The 26,097-nt window shown below is 44.4% G+C and overlaps 2 protein-coding genes across 4 annotated transcripts in view; one reads left to right on the plus strand and one right to left on the minus strand.

Moving 5' to 3' along the window:
- Window positions 1-17,766, minus strand: part of LMBRD2 (LMBR1 domain containing 2) — a 41,487-nt gene extending 23,721 nt beyond the window's left edge. Inside the window, exons 1-6 of one of the 2 annotated variants that reach the window (XM_045847749.1) lie at window positions 17,582-17,766; window positions 8,384-8,613; window positions 8,029-8,126; window positions 5,731-5,826; window positions 2,483-2,650; window positions 1,872-2,082 (exon numbers count right to left, since the gene is read on the minus strand). In XM_045847749.1, coding sequence (XP_045703705.1) covers window positions 1,872-2,082; window positions 2,483-2,650; window positions 5,731-5,826; window positions 8,029-8,126; window positions 8,384-8,557 — 747 coding nt within the window. In that variant the 5' untranslated portion in view covers window positions 8,558-8,613; window positions 17,582-17,766. The remainder of the gene's footprint in view (window positions 1-1,871; window positions 2,083-2,482; window positions 2,651-5,730; window positions 5,827-8,028; window positions 8,127-8,383; window positions 8,614-17,581) is intronic. The other variant, XM_045847748.1, reaches the window with a different exon arrangement.
- Window positions 17,767-17,926: 160 nt separating this feature from the next.
- SKP2 (S-phase kinase associated protein 2) overlaps window positions 17,927-26,097 on the plus strand; it is a 29,861-nt gene continuing 21,690 nt past the window's right edge. Inside the window, exons 1-2 of one of the 2 annotated variants that reach the window (XM_045847750.1) lie at window positions 17,927-18,140; window positions 18,618-18,892. In XM_045847750.1, the coding sequence (XP_045703706.1) occupies window positions 18,097-18,140; window positions 18,618-18,892 (319 nt within the window). In that variant the 5' untranslated portion in view covers window positions 17,927-18,096. Of the gene's footprint in view, window positions 18,141-18,617; window positions 18,893-24,284; window positions 24,438-26,097 lie in introns of those variants that run through there. The other variant, XM_045847751.1, reaches the window with a different exon arrangement.

Genomic DNA, 26,097 nt, shown 5'->3' on the forward strand with positions numbered 1-26,097 from the left:
TGCATCTGGGAAACTCCTGAGTTTATAAACATATTGGGAACATCTATGTATGTCATGACAAAGTAATCAAGACATTATTAATAGGACATTGACTTGATTTACAGTCAGTCTGTATGCTTTTCTGGAATAACTAACTTGTGTTAAGAACGTGGTCCTTAATGTTGAGACAGAGTACACCTCCTAGACAAAAGTTTACTGAACCTTAGCCTCACATGTTTCAAATTTCAATACACTAGTTAATTGTATCTGATTAAATTATTGATGATGTTACAACAACAACAAAAATGACAAAGGTAGAAGTGACGTCTTTGGCCATGCAGCAAATACCCTGTGAATCGCTTGATATGACTTGTGAGTTTTATTAATGCTCCAAAGAAAAGTAATAGATAATCACACAGATGTAGTATGCATTCACTTCAGAGAGAAACTGAAAAACACTAAAATGTTTTTTATAAAACTGCATTTGGAAGATTTAGATGGCTAAAAATATAATCGCTATTATATAAAAAAAAAAAGATGACTGAACTTTGTGGTCTGTTAAAAGATGCGCTCGGCCTCCTCCCCAGCAGGGGACTCCTGTTCCGGCCCGGGCTTCCTCCCGCACAGCCCCCTCAGAGCACGGTTCTACGCCCAGAACCACGTCTCTTCCCGGCTGGCCAGGTGTCCCGGGCCCTCGCCGCCGATCCCTGTCACGGCGTCAGCGGAGGGCAGGCTGCCTGGCCCTAGCGCTCACTGGCTGTGTGACTGCGGGACACTCAGCGTGAGTGTAACTCATTCTCTTCACTTACGGGACGGGAACTGAAAAACATGCTCCTTCGCGATGTTGGGAGAAGGAAACATACTGGCACACGTGAGGTTCTCAGAGAGTCATTCGTAAGCAAGTAAGTCTACATGGTTGTTGGCTCTTGTCATCCCCATCGTTAAGTTGGAGGAGCCAAACCTGACCAGCGTGAGGGAGACAGAGGCTTCACGGTAAGGGCGGAGAGCCAAGCACGGGCCAGGCTGTTTCTCAGCGGGCCCAGCGAAGCACTCGGGTTCACTCTGACGCGACTGCACGGCCTCCGGCCTGAGGCTACGGCGGAGGGTGACTTCACAGTATGGCCTGTTTCCCAGCAGAGCACAGTGTGAGGGGACCACAGCTGTCCCTTTTAAAGTCAATAATCGAATTGTGTAACAGCAAAGTTTTATAATTTGTTATATGTTTTTATGTGTATTATTGAAATTTATACTTTCATCAACTTGATGAAGTTAGTTCACGTCATCCATGTTTATTTATTATAAAATAAGTGCACCTGGGGAACTCCTGACTGGGTTTATAGGAATACTGGGGAAATCTATGTATGTGATGACAAAGTAATAACGAGTCAAGTGAAGTGTCTTATTAGGAGTACTTAGAGTAATAAGAGGAAATGAGTTATTGACACAAATTCCCACGCAAACTGTTCTCTAAAGAGGTTTCCAGACGTGGTGGGGTCATTTTGGGTTAAACTTTCAGTAAGAAGTGTCTTGTGACTCCTAACTGCCACTCCCGCTGTGTCCGGGGAGCCATGCAACCCCACCCAACCTGAGAAACTCGCGGTGAAAGAGGGCACTGCAGGGTTTACCCGAAGACAACACCTGTGCCCTGCGCTGGCGAGTGTGTTTTCCCTGAATCTCTGTCAGTCAGAAGACGCAGATGACCTCTCATGGAGCTGAGCTGCCAATAAGAAGCCATCCTAACAGATGAGACCTTCTTAAGAGCTGCAACGCGCCAAGAAATTAAGTCTGAAGTCCTTCAAGGTGTTAGCCAGGACGATGACCCCCCCCCATGTACCCACAAGCAGATACACACAACTCGCTGTTGACTCTAAGGGGTAAGTAAGCCTGCCTACCTCCATGACATCTTCCAAAGTCTCCTCCGCATCTGCTTTCTCTGTCATCAGTTTGGCTGCCTTAAAGTAAGTTTTCATAAGGAGGTAGCCTCTTTTCGCTCCGTTCCAGTACGACCGAGGAATTTCCACCAAGCCGTACCCCAGCAACAGCACCAGGAGAAACAGGCCCCAGGTGTTCGCAGCAGCGATCCCAATGGTCTGGAGCTGGTTCCTACGAGAGCAGAAGCAGGCAGCTGTGACGGGAGAACTTTTCCCACAAAAAGGTAAAATCAAACTAATGACTGTTAAATGGTTTTTCAGAAAACCACCACCCTAAAGGAAGGCTAATTTTTATAGGAAAAAATTAGACTTTCACACCCTCAGCTACCCTTTCAGGGACAGCAGATGCTATTCCCTATTTTCCATTTTAGTAGCACAGATTACTCAGATATTTCTCTATTTTCCATCTTAGTAATACGGATTACTCAGGTATTTTTTGAGGCACCTATAAAACATATAACTTGTTATGTTTCTTGATGAAATGTGTGTTTACCTACATATGTGAGATAAAAATTAATTTTATAAAATGGAAATATACAAAGAAGCAGTGTTAAGAAGATGATTTTTCTTACCATTCTAAGTGCAAATGTGGGTTTACAGCTACATAAATTAAAAATGCTCCAAAAATCAGCAAATAGGTGCCATAGTAGATTGCATTCTCTATCAGTGCAGTTTTGATCTTTCCAGTGATGGAAAAGCCCCCTGATCTTGCGTAGGACTGCATAAAAGGCAACAGGATCCTAGACAGGTGGAAAAAATATGATTAAACACACTTGATATATCTTTTTAATCTCAAAATACCAGAAATATGTGAATCTCAACTATCATGTATAGTTCTTTTCACAAACAAATGATTTTGAGTAATTATTAATACCAAACAAACTAAAACAGGGGATTGAATATTTCTGTAATATTAAATCTGGGGTAGAACAAAGCATATTCATGAGAGCAAAGGAGATCACAATGACCAGCAGAGAATACAACAGTGAGTGATTTACTCTAAGCCTAAAAAAAAACCTTTATGAAGAGTTTGGACTATATTCAAAGAATAAAAAGGAACCATTTTCTTGAACAGATAGGAAACATGATCAAATTTTAGTTTTCTAAAGACTGATCAAGTTTCAGCATGAAGAATGGCCTTAAAGGGAACAAAACTGGAACTATCCATGTGGTAAAGAGCAGGAGGGGAGAAGACTGGTGGCCAACATGCTGACGCTGAAGTGCCCGGGACACATCCCAAAGGAGCTGCACGGGAAGTCGCTGGCTACCCAGCTGCGGAGATCAGAAGGCGGGGTTAGAAGCACACCCAGACTCAGAGTCATCACATCGACCATACTGAAACAACATCCGCATGAGAGCTGGAAGGGTGAGTATGTGGAGTGAGCAGCAAAGAACTGTGGCTGACCCCTGAGAAATACCTACTTTTAAAGGAGAGCAGAAGAATGGGAGGAGGAGGAGAGGCCAGCAAAGGAGACTCTGACAGAACAGGAGGGAGGCATGGAAGAAAACTCAGCAGGATGTATGGAGCAGAACCCAGGAGAAGCACGTGTTTTCAAGTGGAGACAGAGAGCGATTAGAATCAAATGCCGCCAAGAGGTCAAGTAAATCAAGGACCTGGGAGTGTGCGTGGAGAGGTGGGGGTAGGAAAGAGTTCAGTGAGTTGAGGAAAGAGCAAGCGGTGAGGAAATGAACACACTAAACGCAGACAATTCATTTAAGATGTTTGGCTGGGTAGCATAAATGATGGTATTTTTTAAAAAGTGGAATATTTTACAGACATGAAAGAATACCAATACATATAACACAACACAAAAGAGTCTTCCAAGTATATAAGCAAAAAAGAGAGACAAAAGTGTATCCTGTATAATTCTATGTTTCTAAAGGTCAAAAACAGGCACACTCACCTGTGGGATGAAGTGAGGATCACGGTCACCTCTGGGGAGGGTAATGACTGGGAGCGGGGTGGGGGCTTTGAGGGAAGCTTCTGGGTGATGGGGGAGTCAAGAGTCAGAAAATCTTAGTTTTAGGAAACAGTTAAGAAGCCTAGTCATTAATGCATGTGAAGCTATTATTGTTTAAGGAGCTGCAGGGTGGCCCCCCCCCCAGGAGACCACAAGCAACTGGCCTCTGTGCTCCAGGAGGGACCAGAAGCAATCAGGGAGGTATGCGAGCCATAGTGTTCCAGGGAGAGACGGGACTCGGGTGAGGACAATCACCGGTCAGCGGTCAGCGCATGAAAGGATGTTGGGGAAACTGCCGACTGCAGCTTGTTTCTGACTCACCTCCTTCCTGAATGCCAAACCCCTCACCACTTTTGCCCCCTTATAAGAAGGTGGCTTGAAAGGAAACGTAAGATGGTCTGTTAGGGTGCAAACCCACCGTCTTCTCAGATCCAGGGCCATCTGAGTAAGGCGCCCACACAGATTCGGTCCCTGTCTCTGCTTATTGGGTCCAGCAGGTGACAGGCTGCAGGAACGCCAGCTTTTCTGGTTTCACGCGGACATTGTTAATGCTCTTTATCATCATCTGAGTGCTGGTTACACGGCTGGTCCACTTTCAAAAATGTCAAACTAAACAACAATCTGTGCACTTTTCTATACTAGTTGATACTTCAGTTCGTCTCCAGAACAATTTAACTGTGGTGAGGAGCAGATCATTGAGGTGGAAGATAGAAAGCTGGAAAGGGTTGGGATTTGAGAGACTTTTAATTTCTTTTTTTTTTTAAGGATGAGAGAATTGTGCACGCTTTGCACAAACACAGGTAAGTGCAGGTAAAAAGGGCTGAAGAGAATGGGTCCACATTTCAGGAGGAGGGATTAGTTTTAGTAGTGACGCTTCCATGTTTGGTGGGCAAGGAAGGAAAGATGGGCAGGTGGGAAGGAAGATTTGTTGGTGATGAGCTAACACCCCTGCCATCTGATGACTTCCGTTGTTACTGTGAGGTAGAAGGTAAAGGAGTTCAAGGGCAGTGTTTCCAGGATATGAGAGAGAGAGAGTCACAAGGGGAGCCGCAGAGGTCTGAAGCGAGTGGAAAGACGTGCTGTGCGGAGCGAAGAGCACACGGCCTAGAGAAACAAAGGAGCGAAGCCTGGCAGCGTGGAGGGCCCAGCTGAGTCCAACGAACATCAGTTCACAAGGGCACTACTCTACTCCGCTGCATGACTCTTCTCTTGCAAAGCTGAAGACCTCTAGTGTTAGAGCTCAGCTGCCTGCAGAGTATCTAAAATGCTCAGCAAACAGTCAAGTGTGAGTCTGGAGCAGGGCAGAAACACGAAGCTGTAGCGGGTAGAAGAAAACATCTGGAATGAGCGCATCACAGGCAACGAGAGCATGGCTACGAGGAAAGCTGTGCAGGGAGAGCCAGGTAACAACAGGACGACCAAATACGGGGCCCCAGGGAACGTGAACATTGAGCAAATGGACCACCGAAAGGGAGCCCAGGAAGGGATGCGGAAGGCCGGGCTAAGGAAACCAGGGCCGGGCACAACGATGCCCTGCGCAGGAGCAGTTTCCCACAGTCACGGGACTGGAAGAAGGCTGTCCAACTGAAGGTCAAGAGAGAAAGCAGTAACTGGAAGGGAACGGTGACAGGGAAAATGATTTATTCTATTTTCTTTCTCTTGTTTGTTTTTTTCTTTTCATTGCTTTTCTTTTAAGATGGTAGAGACTTGAAGAAGCAGAAAGGCAAAGGATAAAAACTTAAAAGACAAAGTAAGTGACATAAGTAAATTCTAAAATACGAAGGTTCACTGAAAAAAAAAATCACTTCTTTTATTACTTTAGCCAGAATTTAACAATTTTGTTCTTCACTGCCACCTACCATGTCAGAAACTGTGATGTCCAGTACACTACCCTCCAGAAAATCGGCATGATCCCGTCGGGAATGTAGCTCCACGGCTTGAAACATGGGTGATGGCTGTTGGATAACAATTTAAAGAAAATTAAACATAAATGATGACTAATTAAATGAACTACACAATCGATTTATATACGGCAGTTTATTTACATTTGGATTTTAAATTACTGACTCCAACTTATAAAACTTCATATAAAACTCAAAATCCAAAGCTGACTGTCAAACTACACAAACACACACAAAGTGAGAAAAGCAGTTTGAGGACGTAATGTTCACCGCATAGACTAATAATGAAACTGGACCTAAAAACAAATGCGCTGGGAAATCAAACCTGTGATATGATTACCCTTAAAAGTGAAGACTGCCTTTAAAACACACACTCACCCCACTTGTGGGGTTGGTTCTTCGGGGTAAGGGGAGCAAGGAGGACAAAGACATTAGGTGATCAATTCCTGGAAATCAGAGAGCTAACTAATCAGTCACTATAGCACAGCTCCTTGGAGATATGTGCCAGCACCTACGTAGAATTTTTTTCTGTTTGAATTTTCTGATATGTGTGCCTGACCATAGACTCTTCCATCAACACTGTCTTCCTAGACTGGGGGGCATCCTGCAGTCCTAGGGCTCCCGATAATTCACAGTTGCTGCTGATCTGTATCCAATTTTTAATGATGCTACAAAGGGGAGTATCTGTGTTTTAAATTCACCCTTATTTGTTAGATTTAAAAAGTAAAATAAAAGCCACATAAAAAGCATGCACATACTACTTTAAGCACTGGTAAAAACTATAATCAATATTTATTAGCTTTTCACCTAAGCTAGTGTGTATTTGAACAATAAAATAACCCATGGTGCTAGAAGTTAAACATATTTAGCTAGCTTTGTAATTCTATTTGGAAGGTAATTGCTATGAGCAGAAGTGAACCGACAATTTTTCAATGCAAAAATTAAGAGACAGCATTGAGATCAATGACGGAAAACTAACGTTAGCCCAACATTTTCCTAAGAAAGTCTGCCACACCTTGTGTTTTCTATTATGAGATTCTCTGCTGGATCTTATCTTTTGTTAAGTAAACGTTTTTGTCCTATGAGCCGCCGTCTACTTTAATACTGGCCAGGTATTCTTTAGATTCTCTTCACTAGCGTATCTCGTGGGTTGAAGAAAGTATACAATACACATATAAACATACACTTCTCTGCTACCTCCCACCTTGTTTTCTCAGTAAGACCCACTTATAAAACCATGTTTAACATTTTTTTGAAGTAAAAATTCATTTCTGAATTGAAGGTGAACACACACACACACACACACAAAAACATTAGTTTTTTTTTTTCATTTGGAAGTTTGATATGAATTCATTACAACCTTTTGATAATTTGAATTTTATTCATTCTCTTTGTAAAATTATAACAACTTCAAAGGATGTGCAATACGAAAGGAATACTCCCAGATACAGAATAACCTCCTTGTGCTTTAATACGCAACCTTGTATATTAGGTAGAAGAGAAAATGGATGCCCCACATTATAGCTCAGAGAGTGGCTGAGAGGAAAAGAAGTTTTTGGAAGTCACATTCCTAGTAAGGGGTAGAATCAGGACTAGAGAACCAGGCCTTCTCCAAGTTTCTCATTAGCATCTACTGAAAGGCCTTGTGCACCAATAAATATTTCAAACTGATTTAAGATTTAAATTTAAACAGAATAAAATGTAACTAAAAGTCTACTAGCACAGGATGGAGGGATGAGTAAAGAATGAACATAAACTTTTGTAAATATAAAATCTGGTTATAAACTGACAAACAGATGGTTAAAAACTGACAATTTTTAAACAATTTGGCTTCTATTATATGGGAGGAAGGAAGGATGGATGGAAGAAGGAAGGGAGGAAAGGAGGGAAGGAGGGAGGGAGAAAGGAAGGAAGGCAGGGAGGAAAGGAGGGAGGGAGGGAGGAAGGAAGGAAAGGAGGGAGGGAGGGAGGAAGGAAGGAAGGCAGGGAGGAAAGGAGGGAGGGTAGAAGGAAGGGAAGGAGGGAGGGAGGAAAGGAGGGAGGGAGGGAGGAAGGAAGGAAGGAAGGAAGGAAGGAAAGGAGGGAGGGTAGAAGGAAGGGAAAGAGGGAGGGAGGAAAGGAGGGAGCAAGGAAGGGAGGAAGGGAAGGAGGGAAGGAGGAAGGGAGGGAGGGAGGGAGGAAAGGAGGGAGGAAGGAGGGAGGAAGGGAGGGAGAGAGGGAGGGAGCGAGGGAGGGAGACAGAGAGAGAAAGGATACCTTGGAGCTGGGGTAGCAGTTGCGTCTAGTCCGGAGCCGTTGCTACTCTCCGGAGGGCTTGAGTTGGCAGCAGCATGTTTGCAGCGGTTGTATATCGTCTAAAGCAATGAACGCGTGGTTTAAAAATGAAAATCAAAAGGTTACCAAGTACGTAAAGGAGACTGGAGGGTATCAACCTATCCATCCCAAATCACCTTCCTGGCTATGCTTTCTAGTGGTCAAATTAACATAGTAACATTTAAATTCAAAATATAAGTATAAACTTACACAATTTAGCTGTCTTTGGACCTAACATATCTCAAACGTGCTGATTACAGCTGTCTTTTAAATTGAGAAAATCAGTGTCACCTCTTACCGTACTAACATCCAACGGCAGTATGAAGACAATAAGAAAGCAGAGATACCAAGCTAGTAGTGTTCCAACAATGACAAGTCGATGCTGTTTCTTAAAGTCTCCATATCGATGAAGTAGAAATAAGGCCAGAAAAAAGACAAAAACAATCTCGAGTCCCAGAGCTGCACCACTCATTATTGAATGTTCACTCTGACTAACCGAAGTAATTCACGTACAGGGCGGGATCATATCTGCGGAGTGAAAAACATAATGCAGGGTTAATACAGGAAATGACCACTTGGAAATTTACTAAGTATAGTTTATTAATGTATGAATAAATTCTTTGGAAAACTGTCAGGCTTTACAATGGACTACAAATAAGATGAAAAGGATAAGTCCTGCCCTCAAGTTCTTAATATCTTACTTTTAAAGCATATCTTAAAATTTTACATAAATTATATCTCCAGGAAAAAAAGGTATTTTAACTAAGATTACATCACTTCTAAAAACAGTACAAGAATACTAGATATGGACAGTTTCAATACGGAGTCAATGAAGCATTTTACACAAACACGCTACCGACTGGATCCTAGGGAGTTAGAGGTTTCAGAAACTAAAGTCTCCAAGTCACCCACAACCCATTACTTAAAATTCTCTGAGAGAGATGGGGGGAGAGGTGATGGCGAGAGAGATGGAGAGAGACCACTGCGCCACACAGTCCTTTTCTTCACTGCTAACCTAGTCTAGCGGCTTTCAGAACTTGAGACTCCTAATTCACTGCTGCTTCGCAACACATACTGATCCCTTTCCATTCGTCTCTATAAATCTTACTTTCTTTAAAGAAAGTTATTTTACCTATGTGTAAAAACTTATCAATGATTATTGAATAAAGTCACACATTGAAAATATTTTTATTATAAATGCTGGTGATACAGGCAGAAGCAAATGCTTTATTTGCTATAGCTCTACTCATTAAATAATTGGCCTTTGCTAACTGAAGGCAATATGTAATTTTCACCTTTGTAAAAATCAATGTCAGATATATTTTTTAAAACGTTATTTATTTATAGAGAGGGGAAGGGAGGAAGAAAGTGGGAGAGGAGCATCAATGTGAGAGAGAAACATCAACTAGTCAATTTTATTCAGCACTACATCTCAAGTCTCTAATATAGTGTCTGGCATAGAGTAAATATTAAAAAAATTTGTTGAATAAACAAATGAATAGAAAACATTACTGTATACTCGTATACTATTTTTAATTACTGCTGACTTCAAAGGCAGCATAAAACTTGTTATAATCTCCAAAGTTGATTTTTTAAAAACAATAACATTTTCTTTTTTTTTAAGATTTTATTTATTTATTTTTAGAGAGGGAAGGGAGGGAGAAAGAGAGAGAGAAACATCAATGTGCAGTTGCTGGGGGCCGTGGCCTGCAACCCAGGCATGTACCCTGACTGGGAATAGAACCTGCGACACTTTGGTTCGCAGCCCGCGCTCAATCCACTGAGCTACGCCAGCCAGGGTTCCCAAAACTGATTTTATAAATACTTACTACAACTCCAAAGGCTTAAAAATATGTTCATTTACTACTACTCAAAATTTCATAATCTATTAAAAAACTTACCCCACCACAAAAAGAGTGAGTCAGATCTTCTCTTGAAGACCAGATTAAGTGTTAGAAAGCAACCTGATGTAGGATGCTAAGGAAAACCATAACCATCTTCAAGATCTAGCTCTTGGGAAAATACTATTCAATATGAATTAACATAATTAATACCTGAAAAGTACTCTAGGAATTTGTCTGAAATTATTCAATTTCACAATTACAGTGAAATTGCACGGAAGGTGACAATCATAAAAAAAAAGACTATCAGAGAGTGCCAAGGAAATGCTAAATGAAGTATGGCAGAATCAAGTGATAGAATATTACTGAAGTATAAGAAATGGTGTTTATTAAGATTATTTAATAACATTACTACATTATCATAAAATTAACTGAAAAATAGATTCATGCATTTTCATATAATGTGCATAAAATGAATAAGACAATAATCCCATATATGCAGACATCAATAATAGGTGGTAAGATTATGGGCATAAGCAAACAACAAAATCACAGTTATAAACTTGCAACTAGCTAATAATATATGTTTTTTTTACAATGTTTCATTTTTTGGTCTGCTTCATTGCCAGTACTTTAAAATGTTATAGATGAGTGAACAGAATTAGGGATCCTTTATTCTGGTGATAAAAACATGATTTGTTTCATCTCTTCCCATACTCATTAGTCTCCCACTGCTGTCATAAGCAGATATTGTAACGTAGTGGCTTAAAAAAACACCCGTATTTCATAGTTTACGTGAGTCAGATATCCAGGCCCAACATGGCTCAACCGAGTTCTCAACATTGAAATTTAGGTGTCAGCAGGTTTGTGTTCCTTCCCAGAGACTCTGGGAAAGAATCTAAATTCACTCAGGCTGCTGGGAAAATTCAGTTTGTTATGGTTATAGGACTGAAGTCCTTGTGAGCTGTCAGCTGGCCTTTGCCCTTAGCTCCAGAGACCTTTCTCCAGTGTTCGCAAGTGGCCCTCCATATCTCTGAGCCAGCAACAGATGCTTGCCAAATCCTTCTCGCTCTGGAAGTCTGACTTCCTCTTCCGCCCTCGGCTGGAAGAAAGCTCCGCTTTTATGGGCTCGTCCGGTCTCATTGGGCCCACCTAGATGACCGAGTCATATTTACTGGTTCCAAGGACTTAGGTGTCGAGATATCCTCAGGGGCCTATTACTCCGTTTACCAGAGTACCTGTTTCTGTCCAGGTTGAACTCCTGTTGCCTTGTTATGACACAAGGTTATAGGCCTAGGGGTGCCACGAAATTGAAGATGAAAATTGGGGCTTCTCTAACCTGAGATGAGAAGAGCAATAGTTTCAAAATCCGTATCTTGACTTTGCCCCTAAATTCAAGTGAGGAATTTTTTTTTTTTTACAGTCCAGAATAATAACACTTTCCAAGGGTCCTTATGAATTTCTGGAGCCTGTTTTTGCTATTTCATCTGAATAACTTTCTGCTCAAAGCTAGGGATACCTTATTCTCCATCTGACTTAGTTATTCGTATATTAAATTCATAAAACAACTGTCAACCAAAATCTAATAAAATAAACAAAGATCGATCAACTCATTTGGCTTATTAAAAAGAAGAACTCATTGCCAGAGATGGCAGCAATTTGGCGATATGTATCAAAGACCTTTAAAAGGGTACATACTGTAACTCTGGTCCTAGCAGTTCCTCTTGAAATAACTTAGAGCAGGGGTATCAAACTCATTTTCACCAGGGGCCACATCAGCCTCACAGTTGCCTTCAAAGGGCCAAAATCATTCTAGGACTATATAAATGGAACTACTCCTTGACTGTTAAGGAGTTGAATTTACATTCGGCCCTTTGAAGGCAACTGCCAGGCTGATGTGGCCCCCAGTGAAAAGAAAATCAGTTTGACACCCCTGACTAAAGAAAAACCAAAATGGGAACAAAAACTTATCTGCAATGCTACCTTTTACAGCGCTATTATTTAAACATGAAAACATAGAAACAACTTAAATGGCTGAACTAAATAGACCAGGAAGTCTTAAAACTGTCCATTAGTCTCATCGTGGTCCATTGCCTCTTGAATCATTAATCCTGCTGACCTGGCCAAGGCCGACCTGAGCCTTGGCCTGAGACCTGTGCCCCAGCCAAGACTGCCTCACTTCCAGAAACGCCCCATTGCAGGGAGTGACAGGAGGAGCCCGTGGATCCCACCCTTCTAGGCGAAAGTGAGATCCAGGAGAACACGAGATGTCAAAGGGACACGGTGGGATCTGAAGGAGGATGCATAAGAAACACACACAAAATGCTAACAATGGTTGTCACACAGCAGTAAAGAGATGACTTTTACTTTATTCTTTGTGCTTTCTTGTGTGTGTTTTTAAACAATGAACATACATTATTTTTTCATTATAAAATTATTTAAAAGTCAACTTAGTAATATGAGGATAAAATACATAGCAATTAGAAAATGAAAATTTTTGCTATGATGTTATTCAGTGTCTAAAGTTAAAATATAGCCCTGGCTGGTGTAGCTCAGTGGACTGAGCTCGGACTGCGAACTAAAGGGTCCCCAGCTCGATTCCCAGTCAGGGTACAAGCCTGGGTTGCGGGGCCAGGTTCTGAGTGGGGGGCCATATGAGAGGTAACACATTGATGTTTCTCTAACTCTTTTTCTCACTCCCTTACCCTCTCTCTAAAAATAAATAAATAGAACCTCCAAAAAAGATAAAATGAAATGAAATACAAATGTTTTATTTTACCATGGTAAATGTTGGTTCCAAATCCCAACTAATAATTGTGTAACTTTATGCAATTGAAACTGTTAAATGAGGATAATTATCCCACACAGGTTTCTATGAAGATCAATCAAGACATAAACATAAAACACCAAGTAGGAACTCTGGACACAAAGCAGGTCTTCAGTAATACTTGTTGCTAATCTCCATCTCCTTCATATGTTGTGCTTCTAGACAATAACTAGTTGCCTCAATGGTCTCGAAGCATAGCTTTACCCTATGTTCTTTCTCCCTGTCCTCCACAAAAACTCTGCTTTTTGCTTCACATTTTCTGTGGTTCCCACATCCTGGGTCCACCTGCATTCATATAAAACAAAAACTGATCTTCACTCACAGAAATCGTTCCCCTTGCCTCACCATACAGATTGGGATTACGTCCCTAGGTCCGCAAGGCAGCCCAAATGCCCCTTCCTCAGACCCTTGTGAAGAGACACAACACCTCTCAGAGCCATGTCAAGGAGGGGCACTCGACATACAGAGAGACAATGCCATTCTTCTAGGAATATGCACAAAATAGAGGTGGACTGAGATAGATCATTTGCTGAACTGTGCACATGGTCAGCTGTGCAAAAATCTATTCAAAGGCAAAAGATGAAATAGGCCTCTGACGACGACAATGGTCCTTCTAATAATATTCTTCAAATATAAACATGTTTAGGCTAAATGACAAAATCTGGAGGCAAATCAAAACTGTTCTATGTGATCAGAAAGGAAAAAGAGATACAAAGCTATCATAGGTGGGCACTAATACCACAGCAGTAAAAGTAGACTTTACTCATAATCAAAGTGCTAATTCATTCATCCGATGAGATTCAAGTGCCTGTTATGCAAGCATAGTCTACCCTGCAAAATACCGATTCTGAAAGTCTTAAACATTTAAAATCCAACTTAATCTTTTACCAATCATCAAGATATTGTACAATATTACTTTCAAATGCCTTTCATTTGAAGTACTGTTTCCTAAGTACTTTATGGCTGACAATGATTTGCCAGGCTAACCACACTTTAAGTGGAAAATTTAGAGGTTAAGGCAATTTTAACATTTGAAGCATTCCAAATATTTTCAAAGAGAGAGAGGAAGAGATAAGGAAAAGAAGGAAGGAAGAAAATAAAAGAGGGAAGAAGGAAGAGAGGGATTGAGGGGGAGAGAGGTGGCAGCAACTGAACACAAAAATTTTATCAAAACCTAAGATACTGAAATTGAATGAAGTTTCTAAATAGAACCCAATGATTCATTGCAATCAGACTGTGTTAACTTAAATATGCATCTCCACTCAGCTGTGTGAAATAGTAAGTAGGAGCCAACTCAAGATCCTAATAATGAAAAAGAATCAAAAGTAGATGTAGTGATAAAAGTCAACAATTCTCTACTCCCTCCAACCAAAATTTACATTTCCAAAGATAATCGTTATTCTCATGTTTAAAGATTTCAGGTACAGAGAGAATTCAACTTAGAATACAGACAAGACTACCACAAGAGAATGTCATCCCCCACTTCAAAATGCTGAAGTCCTAACGGAGTTGGCAAACCAACCAGGTGAACTGAATTCTAAAGTACCACAAGCCATTCTGAAGAAAGATGGACACATAAAAACGGTTTCACCCTTGGCAAGGCAGAAGAGGGACAGGTAGCAACCATGTAACCAGGTAAGAAGACAACAAGTGGAATTGTAATGGATTCTTAAAGACTTTAGGTAAAGAGACTGTAAGACTTATTATGATAATTAGAAAATGATCCTTAGAATCCTTCCTAATAACAAAATATTTTTTTAAACAGAGGAGGAGCTAACAGTTAATGTGCATTTACTAGATTCCAAGCATGCTTTACTGAATCAAACTTCATAACCCAGCAAGAAAGGACGCTGGGATCCTTGTTTAACAAAGGAGAAAACCGCAGAGGTTCAGAGCGGAGCTTCGAACCCAGACGCCCTGACTACTGAGCCTGGCTCACGGTGAGGATCCTGCACAGTCTCCTCTCCTGTCCAGACATATCTTCCTAATGGAATTCAAACTGTTTAAGTAATTTCTTTTGTTCAGTTTTCACAGTGAACAAATTACAAACATCCTGCTGTTAATTATTCCCTTAGGTAGAATGCTAAGAAAGTCATGTTTAATATAAAGAACTTAACTAAGTCTTTTTACCTTGCAGGTAAGACTGCCATTACTTGGGTAATATATGACTCTAGCTTACACAGGGAAAGTAGAAAAGAAAACATAGAGAAAATTAGAATTGGGAAAGAACCCTTCTTAGTCTTTTGTTCCTCTAAGCTAAATAACGTTTTAAAAACTACAGGAATCTTAAGATTTACCTCACGCTGTGATGGAGCTAAGGAAAAACACACCCCCCTTCTATTTCAATAGAATCTCTTTTTTCATATTTCATATTCAAACACACTAATATACTACTGAATACAGATGTAGCTTATAGTCAAATGTAATTTCCAGTCCTTTTTGGCCCTTCTTGTGCACTGATCTTATAACTATGTTCTTCCCCCTTTGTATAATAAACACTTCCCAGTTTACAAAGTCATTTTGTATTCATCTGAAGCTTCCAAAGAGTACCAGAAATTACTTACTCTAATGTCATTTGTAGATACAAATATATATATAAATATATATAGTTCATCTGTCCTAGATAATGAGCTAGTAATTCTACTTGTAGAAATATGGTATATCCCTCTCACTGAAATGGGACATCAAGTGTGCTGAGTAAGATTAAATGAATAAATTAATCAGCCCTGGCTGATGTAGCTCAGTGGATTGAGCACCAGTCTGCAAACCAAAGCGTCATCAGTTCGATTCCAAGTCAGGGCACATGTCTGGGTTGCGAGCCAGATCCCCATGGAGGGGGGCGGGGCGTATGCGAGGCAACCACACACTGATGTTTTGCTCCCTCTCTTCCCCTCTGTCTAAAAATAAACAAAACTTAAAAAATAAAAAATAATAAAGTAAAATTAGTCAGGAAAATAAAATAATCCACATCAGTTGCAATCACAATGCAATTCTTAAAAACATGAGACATCTATCTGCAGGTAGCTAGTAATTTCAAGTCTTCAGTGGATACAACTCCCTGTATCAAACAGATGCACATGTACCAATTCAAACTTTTATTTTATATATATATATGGAGAGAGAGAGAGGGAGAGAGAGGGAGGAGCCATGATTAGAAGGAATGCAGAAAAAACATATTCCCATTTTAGCAAGCAAAATACTCTGTTACCAGGGCAAACTATTAGTGAAATATCTGTTCTAGAATTTGAAGACTGACTTTCCAGGTTGACAGGCTCTCTCTGAGGTCCTCGCTAGGACCTCACGTTCACCAGCTCATGAGTTCTCTGAGAACTAGAAATGCTCCCTAGCTCTCAGGCACGTACAGCCAACCCTACCACGAAAGTATCCCTCGTCTTTTAATTTAGACCTTCCTTCCTTTAAGACCTATATCAAAATGACTCTCCAAATTACTTTACAGGTCAAAACGTTATTCTCATCATAGTATTTTAAAGTTTTTCATGTGTATACTTTCGCCTCCATTAACTTGTGAGCTCCATCTTGCTTACTTTCCTCAAGGAGACAACAGCTTTTTTCTGTTAAAAATATTTTCTCTAATGACTTGCAATTTTAAGGGAGAGGATGTAATGTCAAGCTAAGGCAAGTACTTTCCTCTTAATCAAAGTAACAGAAAGGTAAGTTTATGTAGGCAAATCACAATATTGCACTTGAAAATATTTTCCATAGAACATCGGTCTAATGAATTCTGAACACTCCACCTAGTTATTCTCAGCCTAGTTTCAATCCAAATCAATTTGTGAACCGATCCCTTCTTTGCGCCAATTTCACCTACTTTTCAAGAACAAACTACAGGTGCGTGAATACATTTCTCTGTCAAGAGGTGGCATTTACTTTTCAAGCTAAGCACCAGGCATGAAAAATATCTCATACCTGGGCACGGGAGTTTTAATTCCTGTATAAAGTGAATCATTAAAATTAGAAGGTGTGTCATACAGCGTACTGATGTAATTTTTGTGATGACGCTGGCCTGTTTACTTGTTAATAAATCCTTCCCATTTGTATCGGGGTTGCAATTTACTCCCCTTCTCTTCCGCTGTTTTGCCGGGTCACGGTTATAGTGTAGTTCGCACAATGGGTTTCGCGTGGTCATCCTACCTGGAATATGGCACACTCTCTACTCTAACCGCCTCCAAACTCTTCTCTGGGGAGACAGGCTAAAAAGCAGCTCCCTTTTAGGAGGCGAGGCAACCGGACGCAGCGGGCAGAACGAAAGCAACAGAAGGGCTGTGCTGGCGGCCCTCGCGTTGCACGCTGTAAAGCCCTTTGCAAGCACAGTCACCTTATCTGTTCCGGTGCTGGCATTTATGAGCCTTGTCAAGGCTGCAAGGGGATGCGCCGCTTTCCCACTGCACCCAGCGAGAACCACTGCGGTTTCCTGCTCCCCTAATTAAACCACCGCCTCCCGTTCAAACTGCGCTTTAACATACAAAACGCTGTCACACGCGTCATTTGATTTGACCCTCCCTCCCAGCCTGTGAGATGAGCGCAGTGCCTCTTTCACAGACGACGACGAAAGGACCTAGTCCACAGACCCGGTCCTGTAAGGGCCGCGGCTTCCGGGCGCGGGGAAGAGCAGGTGCGACGCCCGCGGCTCGCAGCCTTTCACCTGGCGGGCGAACCGGATCACCGCCTGCGCTCGGGGGTTGCGGACGTGGGCCTTGCGGCGGAAGCGGCCGCCGCTCGAGGTTCTCGGGGTCCTCTCTCTTGCCACCGGCATTGGGCCCCGGACCCCAGACCCCGAAGTGTTTGACGCGCCACCCCACAGTCTCACCTTCCGATCTCGCCAGACAGCGTCTGGATGGACCGGGAAACTCCGCCTCCACCACAGTGGCCCAGGGTCTGGGACCCACGCTCCGAGGTGACAATGGTGGCGGTCACCAGAAGGCCTTCGGGCTCCCGGGAAAGGAAAGCCCTATCCCGGTCCAGCCGCTGACATGTCCAAGTCAGCCGAAGCACCGCCCGCTTCCGCTTCCCCGCCTACCCCGTGGGCGGGCCAGGCCCGCACCCGCGGGGGGTTGTGGGTATCTCGAAGGTTGGCTGAGCTGCCAGGAAAGGAAGTAGAGGAGAGGCAGGCGAACTACGAGGCGGGGCAGAAACTACATTTCCCAGCAGGTAGCGGGGCCGCAGGCGGGCAGCCGCGGAGATCAAGTAGAAGAGCCCCGCGCGCGCGGTGGGGATGGAACGTTGCTGGAGTTGGCGGGGCTGGTTCCTGGGGGCCTGAGCCTCACGCCCTTGGACCGCCGCGCGCCAAAGCGGGAATCTGGCTGGCGGGCAAGTCTGCAATTAATGCACGCATTTAAAATCCCAGAATCACTGGACGCCATGCACCGGTAAACCAATTACAAAAAGGGACAGAACATGAATGGGACCGTCTTAATTCATTTAGGCCACGATTATTGCTACTTGCTAAAATTGTTGCTAATGCTGTAATGTGAATGGTTTCTAAGCCCCTTTTGGGGAAAGCGTGGATGGATGGATGCTTAGTTCGGTAATCAGAGTGTGGTTTTATCTTTCTGTAGCGGAATCGCTGTGTGCTTTCTCTCAGTCTTTCCTTGTCTGTTCCCTCCACCTTAAGAAATGCTTGAGGCCTTCTCTATAATCAGGACCGTAAATCAATAAGCCTTTTGGATTTGTTCGATTATTTTTCCCTTCCATTCTTGGGAACTCGCGGCAGGCACGTAAAAAATGCAGTTCTGTTAGCTGCTGTGAAAGTTTTCTACATTGCATAACTTGCAGTTTTCTTTAGGCCTGCCAGTTATCTATGGGTGTGTTCCTCAAAGGAAAGGGGCTGTTGTGCATTTTTGCAGGAAACACCTCCAGGAGATACCCGACCAGTCTAGCAACGTTACGACTAGCTTCACATGGGGATGGGATTCTAGCAAGACTTCTGAACTGCTCTCAGGAATGGGGGTCTCTGCCCTAGAGAAGGAGGAGGTGGACAGTGAAAACATTCCCCAGGAACTGCTCTCAAACCTGGGCCTTCCTCAGAACAGCCCCCCACGAAAACGGCTGAAGAGCAAAGGGAATGACAAGGACTTTGTGATCATCCGCAGACCCAAGTTAAATCGAGAGAGCTTTCCAGGTAAGGTATGAGAGTAAATCTGTCAGTCACCAAGGACTGGGTTGAACTATTTTGTTGGTAAACCTTTGTTTGGGGATCTTTAGGGTGGGGCCCTTTAAAAAACGCCAAATCCTGAAGTTATTTTCTAAAGAAATGGAACAACTCATTGTCAATGAAGTCTATCAGCATCTTGGTAGGTATGTATCTCTTGGTGCACAATTGATTGTTAACCCATGTGACTTTTCAACCCATGAGAAGGCATTCCTGCCTTTTTGTTTAGAAGAGGAATCTGCCTGCTCAAAGGCCAGCTCAATGCCACCAATGAATGGGAACACAAGCGATGAACTTATAGGACTCTTTTTGTTTATATTCTGCTGTTTTACACCCCTGCTTGAGCTTCTTGCCATGATCACACTAGTCACTTGTTAAAGGACTGCTGAAGTGGATGATAAATTTGCTGGAGGAGACTTAAGCAGGTCCACTCCCAAATGGGATTCTTCTATTATGCTCAGTCCCCATTACTGCTAGCATTATCTGTTCAGTTGCCCAAAAACCTGAAGGTCAGTCATATTCCCACCATTCCCGAACATCCACCCAATGACTGAGTCATTCCTTCCTGTCTCCTAAATATTTTTCAAGCTTTCATTACCTCTTACCTGGATACTGGAATGGACTCATCATTCCAGCCTTATCTTCCCTGGACCCATCCCCCTGAGCTAGAAGGGACCGACTGAAATGTAGAACTCACCATATCATTACCCTTTTAATAGCTTTCCATTCCTATTCTCAAGCAGGTGAATAGGTGCCTCCCAGAGTGGGTCAGAACCACAAGAGTACTCGAAGCCATAAGATAGACATAGTGCATTGACCTGGGTTCATCAGTTTTTCTTGCTAGTAAGTCATTTAAGATTCAGCAAGTATTTGCTAAGCACATACTTTGTGCTTGACAATTGTTCTAAGCGCTGGGGAAACAGCAATGAGCAAAACAGAAACATTCCCACTAGAGGGAGGACACACTAAACATAATAAATATGGTATGCAGTATGTTAGAATGTGCTAAGTGCTACAGCTAACAACAAACTTTGTACAAACCAAGAGGGGTTGGAAATCCTGGAGTGGTGGGAAGAGGAATGAAAATTTTAAACAGCGTACTGATGGAAAGCCTCACTTGGACAGTGAGCTTTAAGGAAAGGCACAAAAGTGGGAAAGGAATGCACCATGCAAATATCCTGCAGAAGAGAGCCTTAAGCAGAGGGCGCGACCAGTGCAAAGACCCTGGGGCAGGAGCGTGTCATGTTTGTTGAAGAACAAGAAAGCCAAGTTCTAGGAGTAGAATGAACAAAGGGAGAGGGCTTGCTTGCTTGTTTTTCTTTTTAAAAAAAATCTGGGTTCTTTTTGGCTTTTGAACCTTTTTTAAGGAAAAAAATCTTTAAGTTATGGTCTGGAATCTACATCAGGGGTTGAGTTAGAAAGGCAGCAAAGGAGTATGGTGAAGTCAGACAAACCTGGGTTCAAGTCTCTGTCTTGCTGTTTCCTAGTGTTTTGGGCTCCCTGTGCCTTCGTTTCTTTGTGAAATGGACCCTCTTCATAGATACCCTCTTCAAATAATACCCTCTTCATAGATTGCTGTGGAGACTAAATGTGCCCTGGCAGGTGTGGCTCAGTGGGTTGGGTATCATCCAGCAAACTGAAAGGTCGCTGGTTTGATTCCCAGTCAGGGCACATGCCTGGGTTGTGGGCCAGGTCCCCAGTGTGAGAGACAACCATTTGATGTTTCTCTCTCTTTTGTTTTGCCTCCCTTCCCTTCTCTGTAAAAGTAAATAAATCTTTTAAAAAAGAGATTACATTTAAGAATGCCCGTGAAACTATTAGCATGCACTCTGCACATAACACTCAGTAATAAGTAAAGCTAATTCATTTGGTCAGCGACATTTCTGTCATCCATTTGGGAGGCTACTTCCCTTTTTCTTTTGTCCTTAATACTATTAGACTGACCCTGTTAGTGTCGGGGATTTTCTTCTTCAGAATTTAACGTCACTGCTCTGTTTGGTGTGTGGAATGTGGCACTAGCCATTTGGTGCTTGACCACCCAAATCGGTGAAAGACACGTTTGCTAAAGGAGCAGTGCTGATAGCTTTTCACACAGAGTGACTGCTGCGTGTGCTCCCACATGCACACACACGGGTGTAAATTACAGACATTTTTTAAGCAAGGCCCTCTGGAAACTGAACAAGATTCAGGGACGGTTGCTGGCTTCTAGGCGATCTCAAGCCCAGCTGAGGAGCAAAGACGAGACACAGGAAGAGGAGCTCACAGCAGAAGGTGGCAGCGAGCTGCCCAGTGTGTAGGAGGCCAGAGAAGGGCTGGATCGTTAAATCCGACCTTGGGTGTAGGTCTGAAGTGAGAAGGGGGAGGCAGGGAAGGAAGCAAGAGTACACATTGTGCATCTATGGACTCACCCACAGGATAGACGGGTTCGTTGGTGTGGGGGTGGGGTGGAGAGGGACATCAGTGATGCAGGGGGACGGCAGCTGGTGTGGAGGGTCCCCAGGGGGCCTCCAGGGGCCTGGGCCGCCAGCGTACTGGATCAGCATTCCGGGGAGTTTTGTGTGCTGTTGTCAGGACAGGTGGCCAACAGCTCTGCCAGGGCTAGGGCAGCACAGGCCACACCTGCTTTATGTAGAGCTCTGACGACAGTGGCCCCGGACTGTGAATTTTCCTTGGTTCTTCACTCTGCAGTCTCTCCCTGTAGGCCCTGAGCCAGGCTCACATCTGGCAACTGAATCCTCTTTATCTGTCTGCCCTGGAAGATAGAAACCATGCAACCACCCCAAACCAGGACAGGTCTGATTGGCCCTCGGGTTGAGCGTGTGGAAGGGGTTGGGGAGAAGTGGCCAGTTGCGAGGTCGTTAGCAGGCAGACAGGGGACAGCTGCATGGTATCTGTGGGCACTGAATGCCTGTCCTGGCCCCATCGTCCCCGCTTCCCCATCCAAACGGAGGACAGCCGTAAGGACAAGGTCGGAAGTGATTGTTGTCCTTCTCTTTCGTGGCTGTTAAAACTGCTTGAAATTCCAGACCCTGCACTGGTTCCCAGACTGGAGACTCCAAAGTTTAGAGTAGACTGATATCCCCAAGGGAACTTGTTCAAAGTGCGAAATTCCTGAGATTCCGACCCAAGAAGTCCCGCCTTGAACCTGGGAATCTGCTTAGTAGCCCCAGACATAGTTCTTCCTTTTCTTTTTCTTTTTCTTTTTTTGCCCAATAAGAAATATAGTTTACATTGCAATCCCGGGTGTGTGTCCGAAACAGAAATTTCACGGAACTGAATCCCCGTCACTGAGGTATTTCCTATCCCGGTCCATTCCATTCTTTCAGAAACGGCACTGGTCAAACTGGACCGATTTCGTAACTCACCCGCGAATCTCAGCCTGCAGCTCTCAAAACTCAGCTCCGGTAGAGCCTTTATGGGGCCCTCCCATGTGCTTTCTTTGCTCTGTAGCTTCCATTCATTCATTCCTTCATTCAGCACAGACTGGTTGAGCATCACTCTGGAGGTTAGGAATACAGCAGCGAACAGAGCAGGCCGAAGACCTGGCTCTCACAGAGCCTGTGTACTGGGCCTTGTTCTCCGGTCCCGGTCTCCGTGGTTTGTTGGTCTTCCTCCACTCCAGGGGTGAGCAAGTCTCCGAGAAATCTAGGAGTGTGGGGCAGATGGGATCATCGAAGACCCCTGGCTTTGTGTTGCTTTTTTCCGTGTTGCCCACCTACTCCCCTCCCCACCCCAAAACCCTAGAAACAAAAATCTGCGAGCTAGCATGGTCTAGTGCATTCTCTTTGCGATTTGTGGGAAGAGGAAGAAAAACTCATCTCAGAGGACAGAATCTGTTTGTTGCTCCCCAAAAAGGAAGCATGTGTTAGTACTAGTTACTTACAACGAGCAAGCAAAAGCAAACATGAGGTGAGCCCCCACCCTTAAAAATGCGCGTGCGCACAAACACACACACACACACACACACACACACACACACACACACAGTAGATCCGAACAGTGGGGCCTGCTTCTCCTTAAGGTAACACTTATCTCTGCTGAAAGAGAGGCGCAATTTTAAGAGGCACAGTTTTGTTTATGACTAAGGTGACCTCGGTGCTTTAAGTTGACTTTGGGCATGTATAGGCGATGTTCCGAGAAAGAAATGTTCCAAGTGAGAGGAGTTCCTTCTTATCCTGCAACGATCTAACACGTAGGAAACTCTTCACTGAGCCGCTCTGTCCCGAGGAGTTTGAGAGGCGTGGGCAGCCGTGAGGCCACAGGTGTGGGCGGCTGTGTTTGTCCCCCAGGTGAAAATGGTGGTGACCGCGGGTGATGACTAGCAGGTTTGTAAACTTGGTCTACTGCTCCCGTGTCGTTGAAGACTTCAGGCCTTGGGCTGAATGATTACTTCCCTTTCCGTGCAAGGCTGCTGTGCAGCCCTGGGGGGCCAGAGGGGGCCGGCCAAGGAAAGGCCTGTTCTGGACTTTCTCATCCGCTCTGGGCAAACAGACCAGGTCACAGCATGGTCAGGAATCCAGGAAACAGATGGCTGATGTTTTGAGAACTAAATAGGGCAAGTGAAATTAGGTTAAGCATATCACAGGCCTGGATGCCAGCCGCCAGAGCAGCTCTACGAAGACAGACGGCTGCCCCATCTGCTTGGACAGCAGCCAGGTTCGGGCCGGGAGACCCCACCCGGGGGCCTGAGAATCACTGTCATCCTGTGGTCAGCCCAGGGCGGGGGGCCCGGGTGCTTGGCTGCTCGTGCATTTTCCCGGCCATGGCTCCTTCCATCTGGTAGCCGTGACCCTGATATCCTTCAGCGTCTTCATTCTATGCCCTCTCCCCTCCGCCTCCCCCTCCCAGCCCTGGGTGGTGTCCTTTTTTCCCCATAGAAAGTCAGGTTTAATTCCCTCCTCACTACACTCGTGCAACATCGAGTACTCAGCGTGGAGAGAGCACGAATAGGAGCGCATCCCAGCGTGAAAAGAGGAGGGCGTGAGCTGGAGTCACACCTGGGTGGGAATTCCCACTGGGCCAGCAGCTGGCTGTGGGACTTCGTCCTTTTTGTCACAGTTGCATCTTCCTCTCAGGCCCTGTCCCCCACCTCAGAAGCTGCTCGTGTTCTCACAGGGGACATCTCCTTTGTGCCCTGAGTTGTCTTCGGCCTCATCCCTCCCAACGCCGACAGTGCCACACGGGTCCTTTGCAGGCGCTGTGTCCCCACCTGCAGCACCCTGCACCACCTGGCCAGCCTTCCCACGCCCACCTCTTTGGGCTCCACGCCTTCTCTTCGGGGCGTGGGGTTTGGAACAGACAGAACCACCTTTGACCTCTGGCTCTGCCCCCTAATGGTTGCTGGCACCTGGGTGAGGTTCGTTCGCCTCGCTGAGACAGGTTTCCTCCTCTATCGAATGTGCTGTGTTAGTGCCACTCAGCACACGGGGTTGCAGCTGAGGCTAGAGTCTGCGCTTGAATACAGACGAGAGGCTGACTTCTAGGGCTTTCCGGAAACGGCAGTTTTAAATGTTAGGTAACGTATTTGTTTATTTGTTCATCTCCCAGTGAGGCCATCGGGCGGGGACTGTACCTTCCACCCAGCTCCCCAGCACTGGAGCGTTCATTAGGCGCCCAGGAATGTTTCTTGAAGTAGAGCCATAGGCCGGCCAGCCTTGTCATTCCACAAATGGGGAAACCGGTTTTAATAGGCCAGCAGTGTGGTCGGCGTATCAGATGCAACCAGTATTCTTCTCTTGGCTCTTAGTCGTTTCTTTGGGAAATACCGGTTGAGCACTTTCCAACCGTCGTTGCCAGGCTCTGTCCTGGGCACTGGGCTGTAGCAGTGAGCTGGTTAACAGAGGGCACAGATTTAGCTCCCTCGCAGTTTGCGTGAGAGCGGAGTAGAAGGAATAATGCATTTAGCGAAGGTTTGGCGAATGCCTATCATGTGAGCTCCTATCCGAGCTTCTTCCCCGGTGCAGTAGCTCTCCCGCCGGCTGCCAGGCAGGGGTCAGGCACCAGGTGCCGGGATGGGCTTTGCAGATCACAGTAAGATGTCCACATTAGATTAGAAATAACTTACATGAGTAATTTTTTGCCAAATCAAATGCTAGAATCTGATGTACGGGTACAAGAGACAGCAGGGTCAGGGAGCTCGGAAGCATTCATGGGAGTAAAACTTGAGAAAAACTGGTCCGTCAACGTCCTTCCAATTAGGGGAGCAGAGCAGAAGCCTGGTTTGACGGGGGAGGAACTTTGTGGCAGTGACGAGGGTGGCTGCCGTACGGTGCAGTCTCCACCTGCCTCCCCGGGCCATGGTCAAGGGTCAGCATTGATGATCTGCCTTCATGCCTCACCCCTAGGACTCAGAGCCTTTAATTTTGTGCTCCAGAGAGAGGGGAACCGGCATTAATTGAGCAACAGCACACCTCCTAACTCATTCTTCAATAAAAGCCCCTTCCTCCAGGAAGGCTTCCCTGACCACTGCTACGTGCTCATATGCTGCAGAGCACCCTGAACCCTACCTGTTGCAGCCTGTCGTGATATGATGCTTCTTTGAAATTTCCTCCCTCATCCATGTGTCTCGAACTCAGAGCAGGCCATGCCTTGTGCATCTTTGTATCCCTAGAACAGACCCCAAAATGTCCTACATGTTCAATAAATATATGAGTGGATGGATGTTTCAGACATTGTGCTTGTTCTTAGAACTATGGAGATCTTTTTGTTTTTTAATGAGTTCTTGTTCTCAAGAACTTGTGGTCTAGTGAGGGACTAGAGAGATGAGTAAAGAAATAAATTGTAGAAAAGTGGCCAGTTTTTGGGTGCTGCCGTGGAGGCCTTCCGTAAGAGTGGGGCTTTCACAGCAACTTAGTTTTAAGTTACTAGCAGCCGCGGGTGGGTGCAACCTACACAGAGACAGGAGGTGTAACACAGAAGGACCCATTCCGAGAATCACAAAAGAACTCTAAATGGCTGGAACATCTTCCTAGATAATGAACCTAGAAAAATGTTTTGGGCTCTGACACAGAAGCTTTGAGCTTCATGCTATTCAGTGTAGACTTTAGGCTAACTATTAGGGGCCACCAATGAAGGGTTCTCATTGAGGGAAAGATCGAGAAGATTGCCCAGCAACACCGCTGGCAGGCAGCACCTGCCCTCAGGTCCCCCTCTCCCTCGTGTCCTTGCAGAGCCTG

Source organism: Phyllostomus hastatus, unplaced genomic scaffold (genome assembly GCF_019186645.2).
Source record: "Phyllostomus hastatus isolate PE091 unplaced genomic scaffold, TTU_PhHast_1.1 phas_contig_58, whole genome shotgun sequence".
Classification (NCBI taxonomy): Eukaryota; Metazoa; Chordata; class Mammalia; order Chiroptera; family Phyllostomidae; genus Phyllostomus; species Phyllostomus hastatus.